General features: G+C 44.7%; 1 protein-coding gene and 1 long non-coding RNA gene across 2 annotated transcripts in view; both read right to left on the reverse strand.

Moving 5' to 3' along the window:
* CLPTM1 (CLPTM1 regulator of GABA type A receptor forward trafficking) overlaps positions 1-16782 on the reverse strand; it is a 38581-nt gene extending 21799 nt beyond the window's left edge. Inside the window, exons 1-5 of the mRNA XM_085893931.1 lie at positions 16587-16782; positions 12545-12684; positions 1318-1450; positions 891-1049; positions 650-764 (exon numbers count right to left, since the gene is read on the reverse strand). Of these exons, the coding sequence (XP_085750057.1) occupies positions 650-764; positions 891-1049; positions 1318-1450; positions 12545-12684; positions 16587-16619 (580 nt within the window). The 5' untranslated portion in view covers positions 16620-16782. The remainder of the gene's footprint in view (positions 1-649; positions 765-890; positions 1050-1317; positions 1451-12544; positions 12685-16586) is intronic.
* On the reverse strand, positions 9901-12524 carry LOC147019435 (uncharacterized). Its single transcript, XR_015061408.1, has 2 exons — positions 12157-12524; positions 9901-11982 (listed from the first exon to the last, which is right to left on the reverse strand). It is a non-coding gene; the product is annotated as an uncharacterized LOC147019435 (long non-coding RNA).
* Positions 16783-24022: the final 7240 nt, after the last annotated feature.

Genomic DNA, 24022 nt, shown 5'->3' on the forward strand with positions numbered 1-24022 from the left:
TGCTTTGGTGCTTCTTCGTGGAGTACTGGGCTCTAGTCCATCGCGAGTGCGACGCAACGGCTGCGGCTCTGCGACGGTGTCTCGGTGTCACAGTCTTACAGAAGCTCATCTCTACAGCAACTACATATTGATACGAGCACGTTAACTACCGCGGGGAATTGGGTGTGACTGTTCGGGTAAATCTTTTGAGCCCCTTTTGCTCTGACGAATGCTAGATGCTTCATGACAGAGACGTTCCTCATTTCCTCCCAAAGCAGTAAACATACTGCTCTGTGAAAAAGGAAAGAATAAAGGAGTGGGACTTTTTATTTACCCATTTTATTCCTTGGTTATCCCACCCCCCACCCCAACATGTTTTCTCTGATGTACGAGCTCATAGTGATCGTTGTCATAACAACGATTCAAGGCTGAGCAGACCTGTTAAGCTTTAAATGCGTGGACAATCTTCTCACCAACTGCTTCGATTCGGCCAATCACCGTTCAGCCGTTCGAATTTTGATGACGAGAGGTAAATGTTGCATGTTGTTTGTTTTGTTTTTCTGGAATCTCACATGAGCGTTTAACGCACAGCAAGATGACACGTTGTACCCGTGCTGAGAGCACATCACATTGGCATGTGATGCACAAAGTACGACAAATATTCGCTCACTGCGGGAAGTATAAACAGTAGCGAGTCGACGATAGCGAGGATGCGTGGGATCGGGGTGGTATCCACTCTTCACGAAGTACACGTGGATGTACAACGATCCATTGTTTTTCACATTCTGAAAAAAAAAATAACAACAATAATAATAAAATAAAGACACAATGGGTGGTAATGAAACAAGAGAGATGGTCATAATTACATTCAGAAAAAAAAAACACCAATTAGGAAAGGCATGGGAAAGCACCTCTGAGATTGGAATCTCGCCATGGTATTCATAAGACCCATCACCATTAGGTCCCAGTGTCCAATCTCCGTACACGACATCACGCAGCTCCCAGAAGAGCTTCGATGTGTTCTCAAACTCGGTGAATGAAATGGTCTCAGAGACGAACACCAGCACGTCCTGTTGAAGCACAAGGTCCTGCCGTTACCAAATGCTTAGAGCAGGAAGGATGTTGTGAAAGACAAAAAGGTAGACGTGCCATTAAAAAGTATTTATAACGCCAGAGAAGAGAAAAAAAAAACAAATCCATTTGGAGGGTTCAGGAAAAGGAAAGCAACGAGTCATGCAATTAATGGTTCGTGTACAGCAGTTTTAGCCAATAATTCTGCAGCAAAAGATTTAATGTTGTAAAGCTAGGTATATCTCAAGAAGAACGTGATGTTATTACCATGACGGTGTCCTTGGGAAACAGGTTGCGGCTTGGTGGCCGCACCAGCCCACTCGTCGAGCCACCTGGAGTGGTGTTCTGCGGTGTACTCCCCCGGCGGAAAAGGCTGCTGATGAGCCAAATAATCAGAATCCTGTGGAAGGAAACGTGGGATGTCACTGTAAACGCTTTGTGTCGAAGTTGTCAAACTACGTGCATTTTTCATGGCAAACGCGTCACAAATGACCGACTGAGAACCATCATTAAACTGGACATCCCATATCACGCAAAGTCCTTCCTCGGCACACTTGAACTCCCATCACCCGACATGATCTGCCCTCCCACCATCCCTCCCCCAGGTTGCTGCAGGGCACAAACACTCCACCACCAACCGTCTTTTGGTGAAACTACTGAGATCCAGGATCAGCACACACCTCCACTCATCCGTTCCTCCATTTTCCCCACCTGTGGAACCAACTTAAACATTTTCTTCATCTCCAACTTCCATCCAAGTCTTCGAGACAGCTGTTCACCGCCATCTCAGATTGTCCCCAATACAAAACCAGAAGTTTTTCTCCACTTGTTAAACAACCGCAACCCCGACCTCTCTATCAATCCTCAGTTTGTTCCTTCCTCAGAGTTTACTTCTGCATCAATCTTGTCCACCATGCGTGTCCTCCACTCACCCTCATTCTTCCATACATCCCTTGTTTCTGCGAGTCTCCCTCTATTTTGTCCCTCCAAACAACCCAACTGCTCATACATCACCCCTCTCCTTCTGCTGTTCCTTTTGTTCTACTCCTTACTGATCCGTTCTCGGTTCCAGTTCCTCCACGAGCCTTTCATCAAATTGCAAGATCGTTCACCAATCAGCGATTATTTGAGCGGATTGAACGCAAATCAACAAACCTTGCGTCAAAAAAAAAATCAATGTGATCGAGCAAATCCGCGTAGAGGAAACTGGCGAATGACAAGACCCCCCAATATGTGATATATCAAATGATTCAGATGCAAACTGACAATTTGTGACCTTGACCTTTGACCTCAAAAAAAGGCTTCCAGATCGAGAAGACCGACACCAGATGTCTACGTTTCATGAAGACCATAATAAAATTGTAACCTGCAGGTGACATACAGAACTGGAAGGGCACTCGGTATAGCACATACCTCCGCCACACAAAGCCTGATCCAGTAAAACACATCAGGCTGAATACCTTTTTGAAACATCATGATATACTAGTACGTGCCCGTAAAAAAAAAAAATAATAATAATAAATAAATAAATAAATAAACCACACAGGCAGTTTCTTCGCTCTCACGTGCCCGTACGTGCGTGACCCGGAATTTCGATATTATTCGCAGTTACGATTATTCGCAATTTATTTTTAATACCCAATTATTCAATTAGCGGCAACGTATTTTACCTTTTCGCAATGTCGTGGCAAGGAAAAACAAAAAGAGAAGAGAAGAGAGAGAAAAAAATTTACTTCCTGGTTCGGAGCATACCAGCACTCTGATGTTCCCGAAATTTATACACCGTCTAATATGAAAACGATCATAACTTGGGCCATTGTGTTAATCTATAAATGTGCATAAGAAATCGAGAAATTATTAGAATACACGAAGTCATCACTCTCCGGAAGCCCTACGTTGTAACCCGTAATGGGGAACGTGGCTGTGCTTCCCTTCCCCATCGGCCACGCCCACGCAACAACGTGTCTTCCCATTGGTTTGGTAAATAAATGGCCATAACTTGGGAAGCACTTGTCCGATTAATATCAAACCTTGAAAAGACACATCCTCAGGTCCCCAGCAATATATCTGGCAGGTTTCAATTAGATCGGACCAGAGGTTGTCGAGAAACAGCGGTCACACACACACACACACACACACACACACACACACACACACACACACACACACACACACACACACACACACACACACACACACACACACACACCCACACACACACACACACACACACACACACACACACACACACACACACACTGCTGGAATTATAGATAGATTTTTTTTTCGGCCAAATCTCTCAATAGTGAAGAATGATTTTAAAAATCAAATAATTCTCGTATCCATATCTTCACCAAAATCTAATCAGTTTGTGCTTGACACACACCCAAACTGTGCAGCAAATTTCATCCCAATCTGTCCACAACTTTTTGAGATATCCTGCGTACAAACAAACAAACAAGCAGTCATAGACTGGTACTTATGAAATCGTCAACTTGACCTCTGACCTTGTCTAATAAAAGCTGTCTCTCGAGAAGGTAGCGACGCAAACCAGATGTTTCTACGATGATTCTGTACGAAAGCATCAAAAATCGAATGTTTTGGATGTTTGACCTTTGACCGATTTTGACCAAAATCTAATCAGCACTACCCATCACCCGCCTGAATGACGTGGTGTAATTTGACATCGGTAGCTTCTTCCGTTCTCGAGTTATCGTGCCTACAAACAAACACCCAAACAGAGGACGGAAGTGATCAATATACTTATTAAATCTTTAGATTTCGTAAGTAATAAATTGATCACATCAAAGGTGAACTTCCTCCAATGGTCCACCAGTAGGCACTTTTCACTTTAAACAGCAGAGTAAATAATGTAATAAATCTCACATCAAAGGTGAACTTCCTCCAATCGTCCACCAGGGGGCACTTTTCACTTTAAACAGCAGAGTAAATAATAAAACAAGCAGTCATAGACTGGTACTTACAAAATCGTCAACTTGACCTCTGACCTTGTCTAATAAAAGCTGTCTGGAGAGAAGGTAGCGACGCAAACCAGAAGTTTCTACGATGATTCTGTACCAAACCATCAAAAATCGTAACGTCGACCGAAGCAAAAATCTCCATTTCTCCACGCAATTATTTAATATTATTTTATCAAAGTCACAAAACCGTAATATTCGGCCATCCACCAACAATCTTTACATAATCCGACGGACTCGCGAGTCAGGCATGCGACGATAACCTTTATTGGGCTAAAAAATGACTTTTAAACACCATCTTTATCGAAAACACCATCAGCGCGCACACGGAAAACCTTTACGTGACTCAACGCCGCCTCTGCTCAAGCGCGCTGCACCACGTGACGAGCTGTGACGCGGCGAGTGAAATATTTTTTATACAATCTTAAAAGGTCTCCAAAACATCCAATTTTTACCAGAATTTCAACAACTGAGTGTTAAGCATCCTAAGCGATCGCAAAAACCGAAGACAAAATTAAAATCGAAGTTAAAACGTACTCGTAATGTCGAGCGAAGCAAAATACTCCATTTCTCCACATGAATTTACGGAATTATGTTTGACCTCACTGTGACCTTAACCTTTGACCGATTTTGACCAAAATCTAATCGGTACTAGCCATCACCTTCCTGAATCACGTGGTGTAATTTGACATTGGTAGCTTCTTCCGTTCTCGAGTTATCGTGCCTACAAACACACACACACACACACACACACACACACACACACACACACACACACACGCACACACGCACACACAGGACGGAAGTCATCAATATACTTACGAAATCTTTAGATTTCGAAGTATATTTCGAAGTACTTACGAAATCTAAATCTTTAGATTTCGTAAGTAAAAACAGGGATGAAACTAGAGGGGGAGCACTCAGGAGAGTGCAAAACCTCCGCCGCCAATACTGCTGGGTCACTCAAGTGAACCTTATATCTTATTCATTAAATATGATGTCAACAGTGCTGACAGTTATAGTTCTTTTCTCCATTTTTTGGGGGGAGATGTGGGGGGGTTGGAAATCACTTAAAACATGTAGAAATGCAAAAAAAAAGAAATCGAAATTTTGTTGAAAAAAAAGTTGCAAAAATTTTTTTTTTCTCTAACAATTATTTTTTTGGGGGGGGGGTTGGAAATCACTTAAAACATGTAGAAATGCAAAAAAAAAAAATTATTTTCTCCAACAATTTTTTGGGGGAGGGGGTTATCACTTAAAACCTGTGGAAATGCAAAAAAAAGTGTTTTTTTTCTCTAACAATTTTTTTTTTGGGGGGGAGTTGGAAATCACTTAAAACATGTAGAAACGCAAAAAAAAAAAAATTTTTGTCTAAATTTTTTTGGGGGGTGGAAATCACTTAAAACATGTAGAAATGTGTAGAATTTTTTTGTCTAACAATTTTTGTCTAAAAAAACTCTAAAAAATCTTTTGTCTAACAATTTTTTTTTGGGGGGGGGTGGAAATGACTTAAAACATGTAGAAATCACTTAAAACATTAAAAAAAAAATTTCTCTAAATTTTTTTTGGGGGGGGGGGGTAACAATTTTTTGGGGGGTTGGAAATCACTTAAAACATGTAGAAATGCAAAAAAAAAAAATTGGGGGGGGTAACAATTTTTGGGGGGGGTTGGAAATCACTTAAAACATGTAGAAATGCAAAAAAAAAAATTCTCTAACAATTTTTTTTTTGGGGGGGGACCAAGTCCAAAATTTAATGGCATGATCCTTGGACCATACCTAACCCGCCCCACCAAGTTTCGTCGAAATCCGTCGAGGAGTTTTTTCCGTAATACTGTTCACAAACAAACAAACAAACAGAAAGGGGTGGAAACAGTAACCTCCATCCATCTTCGATGGCGGAGGTTAAACATAAAAATATCAAGATCTGAAAAATGAAGTGAAAAGACTGGAAGTTGAAGAGATCCAAAAGTGTACGGGTAATTATAAGAGCAACGGGAATGAAGAAGAAGAACCTCACACAGATCTTAAAAACCATCCTTGGGAATATTACTACAAACCAACTACAGTTGGAAGCTGTCCGGAACTCATTGACGATCCTCAAACGAGCCCTCGAAACAAAACTTCACACCTTGGTCCATGATTTGTGACCGCCCTGAACGAAATGGAGGTGGATACTTCTACATCTGGGAGGACTCCACTCCACCTTCTAAACCCCACATAGGGAGATAACAACCAATAACACACAAAAACACACGGATGCCTTAGATACCTGGGGCGGGAGCATTTCAAACCCACGCTATCTACCTGGCAAAGGTCTGCCTGCATGCATGCTCGTACACACGGCAACCTTTATACCCCTCCGGTTGGCTCACTCCAAATCTGATTCGTACATGATACAATACCCTCAATGGGGTGGAAGAGGGTGAGAGAGGGAGAGGGTGAGAGAGGGGGAGGGGTGAGAGAGGGGGAGGGGTGAGAGAGAGGAGAGGGGGATGAGAGAGGGAGAGGGGGATGAGAGAGGGGGAGGGGATGAGAGAGGGGGAGAGATTCCGGCAGATGTGATGCCCAGTTTAACATCCAAACGAGAAATAACATACACATTGATGAATCATGCTGCCTGTGAAACACCGGGATGATAGTTTATAGCTGGGCCAGGATTCAAACCCAGACAAGACAGATTAGAGCGAGTATGCCTAAGCAGTTTATGCTGAAGTGACGGATTGTATAATGGGAGATTGTACAAAAAGGGGAAATGTCGTGTGAAATAAAATTTCACATTTTCAGCGAGCCAGTCACCGCCTGTTTCACCGCAGAACACATCGCCAACACAGGTGAGTGGTCCCTGAATTTTATTCAAGTCAATCAATGTACAGTGTTCAGTGAAGTGAGCACTCGACAATATTTGCACTAAGGCCTTAGTTATTTTATAACTTGGTTTATGCAGTTCTTCAGCGAAAATGTAGGGTCGGTAGGTCGAAATATCATTTCAATTTTTAGAAATTATATACTTTTATGATTTTTTTTCGGATGTTCCATGGAAAAGACATGGGTAGGTGGGGAATAAATATAAATTCAGGACCAGGAGGATCTAAGAAAACATTGAAGATGGAAGACCATTCAAATGCAGGATACCCATGTTCACTGTATCATCTGATGTGAAGAACAATAGATAAGGATTAAAACTTGTTTTTACAACATAGTCTGGCATGTTTTTCTTATAGAAACCTGTTGGCTCATCAAACAAATGGAAACAATGCTGAGAAAATTACTGTCCAAGTCATAGATGTGTGCGTGCACACCAGTGCATAGTGCTGGATATGATTAAAAAAAAAGGTGTCTACTCGGAGTCAACACGCTCAAAACGGTCAATCAGAGCCATAACCAACTTAGTTTTCAGTGGGCATCTGATCGTACCGTCTCCCCATCCCCATGAGCACATCAAAGGCTGATTTCTGGTCCGTTGAAGGTGGAATATCAGCATCTCGCAGGGAAACTTTGACGTACTTGGCACCGAAATCTTTCAATACGAACAGCGGTGTACAACTTTCGATGGAAACAAAATCGGCACGATCGAGAGTAGCCTGCGAATCATCCCTGCTGCTGCACTAAATTGATGCAATCGTTCGGCCAGAATATTCGTCGTCAAGATGTTGCGTGATTAAATCACCAATACAGTCACTCGAATTTATACCGCTGACATACTTCTTAACAATCACTTTCGCCCAGAAACCACAGTCAATCTGAACCACGCTGGCCACTGCTCAAACGCCATGACCGAAGACGACTGCGCAGTTTGGTTAAAGGGGACTCGGCATTTTGGTGCGCGCGAAATTATATTTTTAAAATAAATGCCGACGTTTACATTTCGGATTTTGAAACTTTTGCACCTTCAGCGGAAAATTTATAAATACAAAAGGCTAAAAATGTGTTTTATATTTATATTTCATTTCGGCAAATATACCGTCGGCAGATCTGTAAACCAAGTTATAAAATAACTAAGGCCTAAGTGGCCTCAAGGAAACACTCCAACAAAATGGTTGATAAGGAACGGCTGGCTTGGCAAGCAATGATCCGTCATATTAAACACCTCCTGGAGACACCCAATGTCCGAATTGGACAAATGAACACTTTTTGTAGCAGTCAGAACTGCTGCCAAGTATAATTCTTGAGCTGAAATTACGTAATTTGGCTTAATTTAAAAGATTCTTGAGGTTATGGCATGTGCAGAAATAGAATAAAGCCACAAACGCTGGTGTCTGGGTGTTTGCAAGCATTGCAATGTACTCAGTGATTTGTATGTATACGAGTGATAATAATGTGATGTTTGTGGGGTACATGAAGGGATTTCACAAGAAATTTCAACAGTTGCTTGGCTCATGGACGTGTAGGAGATATCTCGATGTAACCAAGTAGGGAAACGGTGAGCTTAAGTGTTACGCGTCACCACACGGGGAGATGGTGTGGTGTTGATTGGGTAGGGATCAAGGATAACCTCCCCAGTATGTAATTGCCCCTCTGTGAATTTTTCATACGTTTTGTATTCCAAGATCGGCAATAAAGGTGGGAAACACGTCCCTAAAACAACTACAAGCAGGCAGAAGCCCCGCCTTCCCAGGCTTGGGCGAGCAAACCACGTCCCAGAGTAAGGGGTGGTTGCGGAGTAATAACCGAGGGAGGAATGACTAGTGTCGGGAGGACGGAAGAAGACATGAGAGAGAAGAAGCCACAGAGGATTTCGCTTTGCTGCACACTTCTCGTGATTGTGCTGGGTGAATGTGCAGCGTGCTGAGCAAGACGCTAGCCATTGACTGTTCGACTGACCCGTGAAGTGTGTGCATTTTTGAGGAGAGGAGAGCGTGCCTCGTGGCCTCATCACGGGGCCTCAGAAATCGTCTCGTCATGTAGGCCATCGTTGTTAACAGACCGGGTGCAAGAGAGGAACGGTCGGCAGATTCGCTCGTAAGAAGAAGCTGCACGGAATCTCTGAGCCTTGGTGTTAATTACCGCTCACAAATTGCCTGACGTACGTTCTTCCTGCTGCGAGAGAGCGACTTGGCGCCATTTTTGGGCACGTCTACGAAGCGCCTTGATTCAAAGCCCCCCCCCCCCCAAGACCATCTCTGGCACACAGCTATGCGCCGGGACAAAAGAGGGGTTTTTCTTTGTTTCATTTTCCCCTTGTCTGTATTCAAGTCCATGTGTAGCGGTGCCTCGACTTCGGCTTTAGTTTTCTTTTCTTATTCTTACATGAATTATTGTCCCTTGTAAATATTACTTCTATTTTCATTAAATTATTATTTATTTAATTCAATTTGCTTGTGTCGGTGTATCTGTTGTTGGTCGAGTACAACCCATGTGCCTCCGTCCTCTCCCGCCATTTTCTTTCCCGTGCACGCCATTAATCTCCGGCTGTAGGCTTCCAAGGGAGAAATTTGGCCATCTGTCCAGGTAGGGGTAAACCCCCTGGACACGACAATAATAGGACTGAATATGTTAATAATGTCGATAATACAAGTGAGGAGAGTGGGGAAAAAAGGGGAAGAAATCTTCAGAAATCATTGCAGACTGTTCCAAATCAAGGCAAGGTTGAGGAGGCCAAAAAACATGGTGCTTCAGACCCCAGCGAGGTAACCTCGGATACACCTTAAGATCCTGTAGAGTGAGGTGGCCGAGGATGTGCCTGATAAATGATATAATTAAATAAGGCTGTTAATTATAATCTTCAAAAGGGGTGTTTTAATTAACCCAAACACCCAATTTTCCACTCATGCACTTCCTTGGAGTTCCTTTAGTATGCACGCAAATTTCATGGTTTTGGAAGACAAGGACAAGGACAAGGACACACACACACACACACACACACACACACACACACACACACACACACACACACACACACACACACACACACACACACACACACACACACACACACACACACACACACACACACACACACACACACACACACACACACACAGTTTTTGGCTTTATCTCTCAATTGTGAATGATTACTTTAAAAATTAGCGTCTGGATTTTCACCAATATCAAATCATTTATCATCACGGAATGTGCACGACAAATTTGGTCGATACATTTTCAAATTGCAGCCTAAGAGGTATGTTACACGTTTTGTACGGCATTGACCTTACGTGTTTGACCAGTGTGAGTTTACCATGTGTGATCAGAAAACAATAATAAAAATTTACCCCCGTGTGGGGGTGACGGTCATCTCTATAATGTTTTTTACTATCATAATCAAGGAACCGTTGCCAGATATCTCCTAAAATGACAGACTAGATAGGTTTTGAAAATGGCAACTTTCACAACTTTCGTGACCTCGTGACCTTGACTCTGACCTCGAATCCGGGGAAAAATATGTCGTTGGGTATCACTCATTGACCTCTACCCACATACCAAATTTCATCAAGATCGGAAGTAAAAAGTTTTTTGTACCGGGACGTGTTTTTGACCATCTTCCAGGGTTACGTGGCGGCCAAACGGGACGGAAATTCAAAAATCTGTCCGGTTCGATACAAGATAATATTTTTTACTATCATAATCAATAAACAGTTGCCGAATATTTTGTAAAATGGCAGACTAGATAGGTTTTGAAAATGGCGATTTTTATAACTTGCGTGGTGGCCTCATGACCTTGAACCCGGACAAAAGTTACATCGTTGTGCAACACTCATCGACCTCGACCCACATACTTAAGTTTCATCAAAATCGGAAAGAAAAATTGTTGACGGACGGACAGACGGATGGACATTTGGTCTGGCTTTATTAGGTCATCTCAGTAGAGATCTCGGTAAAAAGGAAAGATAAATTCAAAATAATTAATTATTTAATTATATTTTGCACCCTCTTGCTTGGTACTGTGGTGGTTTACCAATGGGGAGGGGGGCTTTAAATTATGACTGGTGAACCTCAAGTGTTAATGCAGAAGGCCCTCAGAAAGGAGGTCTGACAGGGTCTACAAGGTCTTAGGGGACCAAGGGTTCTTTCAGGTGAGGGTCTTAGGGTCCCAAAGGTGTCTATTTGGGTCTTACGGGTCTAAAGGGTCCTTGGGGCTTAAACAATCTTTGGGTTTTTTGGGGTCTTGAGGATCTAAACTCTAAAGGGTCTTCAAAGGTCTCAAAGGTTTAAGGGCTCTTAAGGTGTCATGTCTAAAAGTTATGTTCCAATCGTCCAGAACCGACGTCGTCAAAGTCCAATAATAAGTAATTAATTGACGTCCTCAAGGTCCAACTTGCGTTCAAACAGCACGTAATTTAATGGACATACTCACAAGGGTCGACAAAGACTTCATCAAGACGAGGATTCACTGTCCACCGGTGTTTTTCAGTTTTACAGACAGTATATACATAGATATCAAGTGACTTGGTTGAAAGATGATAGTCATATGACCTTGAACTTCTGACCTGTTAACATCAAAACCAACAGGCTTCCAGGTTGTCACTACCTCTCCCAAGTAGTGATGTAACATAAAGATCGGAGTAAGGAAAAAAAAAAAGTCACCTCGAGGCAATTGACATTGAAATAAAGTCAGACAGTCAGGCAGACAGAGTCAGACCAAACGATCAAAGTTTCGCAAGTGTTGTTTCTATTTCCGCAAGATTTCACAAGTAGCAAACGAGAACGGGCGGGCACTTGATAGAGCGCATAGCTCTGCAGGCTGAACAGTTTACGTTTTGTATCCCACTGATCCGGATCCGGACCTGAACCAAAATCGAATTGGCTTGCTATTGACAGCAAACCAGCTCATCCACAAACTTATACAGAACTGGTCCACAACATTTTAAAATATCCTATATATTGTTGAATCACTTTAAAAATTAATCCTCGTATCCAGATCCGGATCTTCACCAAAATCCAATCAATTTGTCCTCATCACAAACCCAAACTGTCCACCAAATTTCGTCTGAATCCGTCCACAACTTTGTGACATCCTGCAAACAAACAGACAAAGGAAGATACACAATACTTGTGAAATCCCGAAAACAAATTTGACTTTAAAAAATAATTGGTGGTCGAGTTCAAAACCGAATATGCAAATCCTGTTCAAATTTCAAGTGAATCGGATGAAAATTGAGGATTTTAGAAATTCCACCGAAGTTGTTGACCTTTTGACCCCAGGAATCAATCGGATTCTTGATTACGACCAACTCCACCGTTTCGTGACGTTTCGTGAAGATTGGGTTTGAAATTGTGACCTGTCGGCAATTGACATAGACAGACGGACAGAATCACATGTGACCAACCAATATACTGCACTTGAAAAGCAAGAAACAAGTAACAAACAAACAAACAAACAAACAAACAGAGGTGAAAACATAACCTCCATGGATCTTCAGTGGTGGAGGTAGATATGCACATAGCTGCCTCACACATCAATGAGAAATTCCCCAAAAGGGAGAAGAGCTGAGCATCAATTGTTGAAAAAAAATTTTTTGATTGTTGAAACACCAATTGCTTATTTCTGGATACTTTTCCCAAGTTTGCTGAACCCACCTGAACATAACACCTTTAATAACCTGCCAGGTCCCAGTCTGTTGCTGCTGCTGCTGCTGCTGCTGCTGCTGGCCCTGCTGTTGTTGTTGCTCTCCATGTTCAGTCGCCACAAGTGGCCCACTTTCTTCTGCCAAATTCACCTGTACCGAACCACAGCAAACCTCTGGTCAGACACCAAACGATGTATATTGTGTTCAAAGGATACATGTACCGGTCATGAAGTTCGGGAAGAGTTGGAGGAAACGTCAGAGCCGGGAGGTGGCGTGCGAGTTTTTGATGCTTTTTGTTGTTTGTGTGGAGTGAATGGCGAGATGGTGGTGTCGAGGTGGTGACCGAGTTTGTGTGTTGTAATATTTCTTTCCTCTTTTCTGGGTCCGATATGACGCGTTTGCGTCGTGGTCCGCGAGGATGGTAGCTTGTTGTTCCTCTGATGGTATGTTGTCCGTGGTAGTTATGACTGCATGCGAGGGTGTTGTTCCACTGTTGGAGTTGGTGATGCTGTTTGGTAGTGGTTGAGTGGTCTAGTGTCCGCAGAAAGGAGTGCAGATTTGTGTGGGGGGGGGGGTTTCCACTCTTATTTTGTTGTTGATTTCCACGTTTAGTGTTTGAATCCATTTGACTGTGTGTGGTGATTTGGGTGTTGGTGTGTTGCGTTTCAAGTTGTATCGTTATTCGAGGTGTGCGATTTCCGGTGTGCAGTTGGGGTTGTATTTTTTGATATTGTCCTTTGGGATGTATTTAGTAGCTGTGGTTTTGACAATCATATTGAACTGTTTGATGTGGATGTTAATGGTGGTGGTGGTGATGATGATGATGATGATGATGATGTTGTTATTGAGTTATTGGCATTCTTGTTCAGTGTCATGCACAAAGTTATCCCACATCGTTTCGTTTTTGGAATTGGTGAATCTTTTGGTTTTGGTTGTGTTGCGGTCTGTAGGTGTGTTTATGGTAATATTGACAGGTAGGTGATCTGAAGGGAGTTGTTGCACTGTTATGCACGTGGTTGTGGGGCAAAGTGATGGAGGACAGCATGTTATATCTGGTGATGAGTTATTGTAACCAGGTGTGTGTGTGCGTGTGCATGTCGTTCAATATTCATGACGAATGTAGTTGTGTGGCAATGGTTTGTCCTCTGGTGGTTGGTTGGTGATGGGTGGACCAGGATGAGTCTTTGGCATTGAAGTCCTCTCCAACGATGGTGAAGGGAGCAAAGAATCTGGAGTTGTGGTGAGCATTTGGTTGGTACAGTGGGGGATGTGTCTGGTGGTATGTAAAGGTTTATGATGTTCGTATGTGCTTTGTTACCAGTTTGATTTTGAAAGCTTGAAGGTCAGGTGTGTTGTGTGGTGGTGGAAGTGTTTATGTGTTGTGTGATATCCGAGTATCAAAAGGACTTGTGAATGTGTGCGATCAGGCCTCCCTCCACCTCTGGCGTTCGGTCTGTCCGAGCGTATCGGTGTATCGTGAGGGATGGTCGGCGTATTGGTTTTGTTGTGCAATTTGGTTTCTGATTTGATGGCTGTGTGAACGTTGTTTGTGAGAATGTGTTGTTCAAGTTGCACGGCCTTGACGAGGAGGCCGTCTGTGTTGGATCGGAGGATATCGAGGTTACGTGTGCGTTTCTGGAGTCGACATGGTTGGGGCTCCGGGTTGGTTTCTACCTCTCCGGCGAGAATGAGGAGAAAGGGGACGACTGCCGGAGGGAGGTCATTCCCCAGGAAATAAAAGAAAAAAACAAAAGAAAGAGGGCTGCATTCGCGAGAAGCGAATACGTATTTGGCAACGTCATGAACTTTGACCCCTACCGATCTCAGAGGATATGTCACACAACTTTGAGCAAAATATAATTTTTGTAGGCGCTGTTGTGACCTATCACAAAATGTCAGCGGCTAACCTGTATCTTTCCGTGGGGCGAAGATATGGGGCAAAATGTGTTTTTGACCTCTTGTGTGACCTTGACCTTAACCTTGAGAATTTCAAGGTCAAAAGTTGCACTGCACTTCCTTGGCCTTGTCCCACTTCAAAGACAAAATTGTTCGTGCTCCGAGAGAAAAACCCTTGGAAGAGTTTTGGGGCAAAGGATGTGTGGGATTTCAAAATAAATAAAGAAGAATAATAAGAATTCCAGTAATAACAAAGTATTTGGCGTGGAATTGCCAAATACAATAAATGTTTGTTGTGGATATGTGATGCATGTGCGAGTGTGATGTGTAGTGTATGGTGTTTGAGTGTTTGTGCGGCCATGGGGACCGATCGGCACTCTGACCGTGACCGTTACCGCGCTGCTCCGACAAATCCAGGCAGCAGGAAAGGGTGGGGAAGATTTGGCTCCCCCATCTTGCGTTGGGGGGGGGGGTGCAACCACTGTGAATAAGCATCCCAACAGTTGTGGAAATGGGGTTGTAGAGGAGGGGGGGAGTGTGATTGTGGGCGGGTTGTGTAGTGGGGGGTGGGGGTGGGGTAGTGGATATGACGATTAGCCGGTAGGAGGGAGTGTGGGTGTAGGTGTGCGTGGTGTGTGCCGGCATGCTTTACCAGAGAAGGAAGTGGTGACGTGGTTTAACCCGGGGGGGGGGGGGAGGGAGGGGGGTGGGTTGTGAAAGTGATGATATTTTGGGGCCTGGGGGGGGGGCAGTGAGTGGGTTGACTGGACTGGGTGATCTATCAATCTCCACATGTATCCCATCCATAAATGAACCAGGACCAGTCCCGTCCATAAATGAACCAGTCCCAGTCCCGTCCATGAATGAACCAGTCCCAGTCCCAGTCCCGTCCATGAATGAACCAGGACCAGTCCCAGTCCCGTCCATGAATGAACCAGGACCAGTCCCAGTCCCGTCCATGAATGAACCAGGACCAGTCCCAGTCCCGTCCATGAATGAACCAGGACCAGTCCCAGTCCCGTCCATGAATGAACCAGGACCAGTCCCAGTCCCGTCCATGAATGAACCAGGACCAGTCCCAGTCCCGTCCATGAATGAACCAGGACCAGTCCCAGTCCCGTCCATGAATGAACCAGGACCAGTCCCAGTCCCGTCCATGAATGAACCAGGACCAGTCCCAGTCCCGTCCATGAATGAACCAGGACCAGTCCCAGTCCCGTCCATGAATGAACCAGGACCAGTCCCAGTCCCGTCCATGAATGAACCAGGACCAGTCCCAGTCCCGTCCATGAATGAACCAGGACCAGTCCCAGTCCCGTCCATGAATGAACCAGGACCAGTCCCAGTCCCGTCCATGAATGAACCAGGACCAGTCCCAGTCCCGTCCATGAATGAACCAGGACCAGTCCCAGTCCCGTCCATGGATGAACCAGGACCAGTCCCAGTCCCGTCCATGGATGAACCAGGACCAGTCCCAGTCCCGTCCATGGATGAACCAGGACCAGTCCCAGTCCCGTCCATGGATGAACCAGGACCAGTCCCAGTCCCGTCCATGGATGAACCAGGACCAGTCCTAGTCCCGTCCATGAATGAACCAGGACCAGTCCCAGCCCCGTCCATGAATGAACCAGGACCAGTCCCAGTCCCGTCCATGAATGAACCAGGACCAGTCCCAGTCCCGTCCATGAATGAACCAGGACCAGTCCCAGTCCCGTCCATGAATGAACCAGGACCAGTCCCGTCCATGAATGAACCAGGACCAGTCCCGTCCATGAATGAACCAGGACCAGTCCCGTCCATGAATGAATTTCAGGACCAGTCCCGTATTAACAATATCCATCACAAATCAATGTCCAAGAGTTCCCGCCCGACCTGTGAAGTGTCACCAAGGAAACACAAAAGCGCGAATCCGTCCAAGCACGAGGGACACATGAAGTCCTCCCTAACTCGAGTTCAAGGTAAACCATCATCACCATCACCATCACCATCACCATCACCATCACCATCACCATCACCACCACCATCACCATCATCACCACCACCACCACCATCACCACCACCATCACCATCACCATCACCATCACCATCACCACCACCATCACACCTTCGGATTTAAGTCTCCGTGACAAGAGCTGCCCACGATCATCGGCACTTACTTGTCCGTTCCCCGGCGCGCCGTCCGTCGCCATGTCGTTCCGTTTAGTTTTTTTTTTTAACAGAAGAGTCAAAGGTCACGATTGCTGTGAGGTACCTCTCTGTTGGCTATAATTTTATCCTGTTCAACGGCGATTGGCTCGTGTCACGATCCGGACGTAACTGACGAACGCTTCTTCGTCGTTTTCATTTTAACCCAAGCCTTTTTCATATAACATACATAATACAGGACAAAGAAAACGTATATTCGTCTAATATAACTTGAAATACATGAAGGAGCCGACTCGGGAGGATTAAAGGGAGAATGTTGGAAAAACCAGCGAAGCTAATATTAATGTGCGATACACCTCAAATAACTATCGACATGCCTATCGTGGGAACACGAAAGGAGAAAACACTGTTCTATAAACTGATCAGCCAAAACAAAAGGAAAGATGAAACATTGCTTTCTCTGGAATACTCAGTTGATGAAACTCAGGGGGAGCGGTGGGGGCGAATGAGAGGATGGATGAGGCTGCTGTGAGGATAGTCGGGTCAATTTATGACAAACAACCACCTGACCCACAACAAATTGTAACAAAAGGTTTCTCAGTGGTTTTCATTCCTTCTGGATACACTAATCAACAGAAAGAAAGTTTACCAAAATCTGACATCCGGAAATGGGTTAAAACAGTCATTTTCAAGATGGCCACCACCGGGCTTTGAAATAACTAAAACAGCTATAAATTCTTCAATAATTGTGATAAAAACTTAATTGTTGGTTCTGGTCCATGGTTTTAATGGATCAGCAATCCACTGGTATCAATAAAATTTAGATCTGATCAGTATTTAACATGAAATCCAAGATGGCAGCAAAATTCAAGAGTGCAAAAATGAATACATTTTCCATCTGAACCAAAATCACTGAACACCTGGTGCCACTGAAACATTTATTTGTGAACATTACATCATGGCAGTTTGGGTTACAATTTCAGTCCTAATCACCGTCCTCTAGTTCCTCAGAGGCTTGATTTAGTGGATTGTCACAAACCGTCACTTGGCATGATCCACATGCAGACGTACATGGAAGCCCAGCCCGAGGTCTCACTGCTTGTACAATGGCTTGTCCAATACTAGCCACTTTACGTTGCGCGTTTTTTTCCAACGAACAGACTATTCAACATATTTCGAAGTGTATCTGGAAGGAATGCCAGTGCAGAGTCAAGTTGAAGTTCTTCTGAGTTTGGGTAGTGATCAATAACAGATGGTACACCGTTCTTGATATCACTCTTGATCAGCCTTGCTGCCGTCTCAATTGTGGCCTTCTTTTGTGCCTCTTCATCTCCTCCTCGCTGTGCTTCTTTGTAGAATGACCGGAGTATGTGTGATGTTTTCTCCCTGAATGTAACTATGTCATTTATGCCCTCTCCTTCAGCAATATAAATGGAGTCCCCATATCTTTCCTTCATTTTCTTCTTCAGATAGTAGTTGGTGTATGGAAGAGAATTTTTATCCATAAGAAACTCTTCCATTTTGCCACGAAGGTACAAAGCAGTCATCTGTTCCTCATCATTCATCTCAAGATATGAACACATTCTGGAGAATGGCTGCTCTTGATCACTATCTATCGGACGTCCAGATTTCCTACTTGTTGAATCTGGTCCACTCCGGAAGTGCACTAGTACATCACGCCCAGTGCGGAAATGGACACTGCACTGATGATGATATATGCAGTCAGCTGCATGAAGATCTCCACCATAGTACTCAATCCGCCCTTTCACTGTGAATGACCAATCATCGGACCGATTCTCACAGCACTCCAGAATGGTTTTGGCAAAGTCGTCAGTCTTGACATGACTGTAGTCAAAACTTCCAAGGTCCACTGTGGTCCCACAGAACAAGCAGTCAGATTTGCTGTTGAAAGGCCCGGTCAACACGCGTGAACTTCGCTTCCTGGACGGTTTGGATGGTCCTCGTTTCTTCTTTTTATTCAGGATGTCAAGTTGATTTATATACTGTTTACGACAGTCCGCGTGTACCTTGCATCCAGCCGCCACATATACATCGTCACCTCTCTGAACACCGGCTGCATTGATGCCACCAGCGCACTTCTGACGAATTTGCACAACGTCACTTCCATCCTCAAGCCTCTCCTTGCAAATTGAACACCGATCTTCGTGCATCTCAGGAGCACTCATTCTTCAAACCTGAAACACAGAAAACAAAACATTCAGGGAAAGAGCATTCGAAGAAAGGGATAGGCTACTCAATCAGAGCCAGGGACATTCCCCTGACATGGAATACATCACATATAATTACTGGTAAGAGAAGACTGAAAACCCTTTTGTTAGAATTTGATAAATGTTGGGTGATTGCCTAACAGAGGTTTGATTATATAGACACGATTTATTGATTTTACACCGTTCATTTTTTGCCGCCATCTTGGATTTCATGTTAAATACTGATCAGATCGAAATTTTATTGACACCAGTGGATTGCTGATCCATTAAAACCATGGACCAGAACCAACAATTATGTTTTTATCACAATTATTGAAGAAGTTATAGCTGTTTTAGTTATTTCAAAGCCCGGTGGCGGCCATCTCGAAAATGACTGTTTTAACCCATTTCCGGATGTCAGATTTTGGTACTTTTTTTCTATTGATCAGTATATCCCGTAGGAATGAAAACCACTGAGAAACCTTTTGTTGCAATTTGTTGTGGGTCAGGTGATATTTCGACCCGACTAGTGGAGGATAAATGGGGTTTCTGAAGCAGCCATTCAAATGAATGGGGGAAAAGGGAAAAACTTTCTGACTCAAGCCCCAAAAGCCCAAAGTAGGAGACTGATTCCCTCCCCCTCCCATACAAGCAAATGTAAAATTGAGACTCATTTCCTCCCCCCTCCCATACAAGCAAATGTAAAATTGAGACTGATTTCCTCCCCCTCCCATACAAGCAAATGTAAAATTGAGACAATGAAAGATTGAGACTTACTGATTAAAGCACTTCTTCCCTTTCATATTTTCATTCCACTTAAAGAGTGAACCAATGAATATTTGTCCATGTTCTACTTTCGGGAATAACTTAATTTTCCTATTACATTCATCAACATCGAGTATATTCACAAAGATTACTTTGGAACTTGGTTCTTGGTTCAAGTGTCTTTTTTTTGCAGAAATGAAATGATAAACTTCTCTTCATGCTCTTATTTGACCACCTCCTGAGCCACATATCATTTTGAGATTGTACGAAATTGTTTTTCCATTGTTCAGTTGATAACCATCAAAGTTTTCAGTCCATTCAAGGGTATTTATTTTTTTTCTTTTCATCTTCCAACTTATTTGTAATTAAATTTATCTATTTATTTGTTTTATCTACCTTTACCCTGGTTATTTCTTCAATAAGACTTATTTGATATTTCTCACATTCTTTATGTTTTCCATTTAAATACCAAGGCTGATTACATCTCCACTCTTTAGTTTGGTTATTGCTTGGTTCTATCATTTATAAATCAGTAAAAAAAAAGCGGCGAGAGTTTGTTAAAATTCCCAACCCAATATCTTAACACATACTTATAACAATAAGGGAGACGATTGATTCCATTCTCTAAAATATATATTTTATAATCAAAAGCTCCTAGTGCTTTCTTATTTATCTCTTCTGTATACAATTAATGTTTATAACTTCGAATTGTATTCATTTTTCTGTACTCTTCTTTCTTTTAGGTTAACAGTTGTAATAATGTTTAAAGTTTATTGTTTCCTTGATTATATTTTTCATTATTCCCTTTAGCTTCTTATCACACCTTTCAATGTTATTGGGGGGGGGGGGAGATAGGCACCTTCACGTGGTCCCCCCTGTAAGTAGCAAATACTACGGTATGCAAAACCAAGCCTATCATATCCGAGCCTCCACCCAGGCTTTTCACAGCAGGTGGCGAGGGAACCGCCCTTTTTAGGGCGCGTTAGCGCCCATGCTGCCGACAAGTACCGTCGACCCACAATACTGCAGCTGAATGTCGAGGGCCTTACAACAAGCAAGATCAATGTCATCGAGCAGCTTGCCCATAAGAACCGGGCCCTCGTCATCCTCCTCCAAGAGACCCACTGCACCTCTGCAGATAAGCTAGTCTTTCTACACTATTTCTACTAAAAGCAGGAAGCACGGCCTTGCCACGTTTGTCCACGAGAGTCTAAGCTGGACTCTCGTCGGTCAATCTCTGGCTGGTGCTGAGATTTAGTGGGTGTGCGTGGACGTCGTAAACTATAACATCATCAATGTCTACAAGCCCCCACCCTCGCGGATATCCCCATCATCGTTACCCACGTTCCCCTCCCCCAGTCTCTACGCTGGTGATTTTAATTGCCAGCATGTTGACTGGGGATATAACACCACGAGCAACGACGGAGTGTGTCTGGCTGCCTGGGCAGCAAACAACAACCTTGCCCTCCTTTACAATCCGAAGGGCGCAGCCAGTTTCCTCTCTGGACGCTGGGGAACGGAGCCGAGCCCCGATCTGGCCTTCGTGAGTGCCGACCCTGACAGCCCATTACCTGACAGACATGTGCTTGAGAAGTTCGCACGGTCCCAACATCGACCCTTGCTTATCACTGCTCCTAAGCTCGTGGCACCCGTCCCGAGCACACCAGTGAAGCGATGGAACTTCAGAAAGGCCGACTGGAATCACTACAGCCTCCTTACTAGCAAATCCATCACGGGTCTACCACCACCCGATACCATCAATATGGACGAGGCTTACCAGGACTTCTGCAACGCCATAACATCCACGGCGAAGAAAGCAATCCCACGCGGCCGCCGAAACAACTATACGCCGTGCTGGGATTCCGAGTGCGAGACCCTCTTCTGCTCCTTCCTTTGTGCCCCACCGGGCACCGCTTCTAATGTAGCTGCCACCAATCTACTCATGCGGCTCGACCAAAGGAAGCTTGAGCGGTGGACCGAAGCCGTCAACACCATCGACTTCTCGCACTCTAACCGCAAAACATGGAGTATCATTAACAACCTCACTGGCCGGTCAGCACGCTCCCCTCGCCAGTGCCCTGTTTCTGTTATCACCATTGCAACCCAGCTGGTGAAGAACGGGGTGTACGAAGCGAGGGACCGCAAGTCATCTTGACTTGTGGCCAAAGAGGTGTCTGACCTCTGGAGGGCAGAAACACCAGACGGAGAAAGTATCTCCTATGACTTCACCCCGGATGAGCTCTCCACCGCCCTCCAACTACTGAAGCCACACAAGTCTCCGGCCCCGATCACATTTGCCCAGAACTTATACTCCATGCTGGCTCTGCATTGAAGTCCTGGTTACGCGAATTCCTCTCTTCCTGCTTGCGCCACCTCAAAATCCCCAAAATCTGGAGAAGAGCCCTAGTAGTTGCGATCCCCAAGCTTCATAACCCACCAGGGGACCCGAAGAGTTATCGCCCGATATCTCTCCTTTGTGTCCCCTTCAAAATCCTCGAGCATCTTATCTTTGCCCGCGTCGAACCAATTATAGATCCGCTTCTCCCTCGGTAGCAAGCTGGTTTTCGGCGCGGGAAATCTACCGTAGATCAGGTCACTCTTATGACCCAAGACATTGAGGACTGCTTTAGGCTAAAAAGAAGGCCCGTGCTGTGTTCCTCGATCTCACAGCCACCTATGATACCGTATGGCACCGCGGCCTCACCTGCAAGCTGCTCCACCTGCTCCCAGACAGGCACATGGTCCGTATGATCATGGAGCTTGTCTACAACCGAAGCTTCACCCTCACCACCGGAAGCGGACAGCGAAGCAGGTTACGACGCCCAAGACGGTTACAGGTTAAGAACGGCATCCCACAGGGATCGGTCCTGGCCCCCCTCCTCTTCAGTATCTACACCCATGACCTGCCGAACACGGTCTCCGCAAAGTATGCATGTGCAGACGACCTGGCGATCGTACACCCGGCAAGGAAGTGGAAAACACTAGAGGGGACTCTGAGCCAGGACATGTCTACTTTATCGGCATACCTCCAGAAATGGAGATTGAAGCTCAGCGAAACCAAAACAGTGTCGGCAGCTTTCCATTTGAACAACAGGGAAGCAAAACGTGAGCTAAACGTCAACATCGATGGAAAACCCCTGTCCTTCTGCCCTGAGCCAAAATATCTTGCGGTAACATTGGACAGGTCGCTCACATACCGCCGACACCTGGAGTCACGACGCAAGAAGCTAACATCCCGCGCCCCACTACTAAGACGACTGGTGGGTTCCGACTGGGGTGCGGGTGCTGTCACATTACGTACAGCAGCCTTAGCCCTGGTCTACTCCACCGCCGAGTACTGTGCACCCGTCTGGTGCTGCAGTGCTCATTCCCACAGATTGACACCGCCATCAACGGCGCCTTTCGTACTGTGACCGGATGCCTGCATCCCACACCAATGGACAACCTTTCCATCCTCACAGGCATCCAACCCGCTGAGCTTCGCCGCGAAGAAGCCACTCTATCTCTCACTCGCCGGGCACTGGAGCCAAACCATTTGCTCCATCTCAAGCTCTCTACTTCATCAAATGAGCAGCCCTGGTGACTGAATTTGAGACACCCATTTGTGCCTGCCACACAGTCGTTGCTGAAAAACGCCAACGACCTTAACATCAGTGCGGCCCACTGGGCGGATCACAACTGGAGCATGGAATGGCGGACTAACTCTCCCAGACTCCACGCTTTCATTCCTGACGTCGGTTCCCGTACCACCGGAATGCCCTTGCCAAGAATGGCTTGGGTACGACTAAACCGTCTATGTACCGGCGTCGGACGATTCCGCTCAAAGATGCACAGATGGGGTGTGGCACCTTCTGCGGCTTGTGAGTCTGGCGTGGAGGAACAAACCACAGACCATGTCATCCTTGGCTGTCCCATATACCGTGCCCCAAGTGGGGCACACAGTGTGCGTGTTTTGGATGACGATACAACCCAATGGCTGCTCAACACCTGCCCCGACATATAGCCCGGGGGCGCCGCCACAGCTCCGGGGTGGTAAAAGGCATAGACCCTCAACCCCTGAGCGTGGCCAGAAGAAAGAGAACAAAAATCAAGATCAAGCTCAAAACGAAGAAGAAGAATGTTATTATTATACAATATACGTAAAAGCATAAGACTTTGATCTCAATCCTATAAATTCACTCATGACCTTCCCACCAAATTCATCTTTCAACTTACTAATAACCTTTTTATTCTTTGATGAAAACAACACATCACCTGACTTATAATTACTTGTATGATATATATCAATATTATCAATCATATCCTCATATACATCACTTGTCTTAATTTCTAATGTAAAACGATCTGTATCCATATATAACAATGACACATTATCCTTATACTTTGATTTTAAATTATTATAGTAATAGTCATGCATTAACGACCTTGACAAGTCAAGAATTGATGTTCCTATATGAATAGGTTTATCCATTTCA

This window comes from Eptatretus burgeri, chromosome 9 (assembly GCF_056783735.1).
Source record: "Eptatretus burgeri isolate ZD-2024b chromosome 9, Ebu_testis_v1, whole genome shotgun sequence".
Taxonomy (NCBI): domain Eukaryota; kingdom Metazoa; phylum Chordata; class Myxini; order Myxiniformes; family Myxinidae; genus Eptatretus; species Eptatretus burgeri.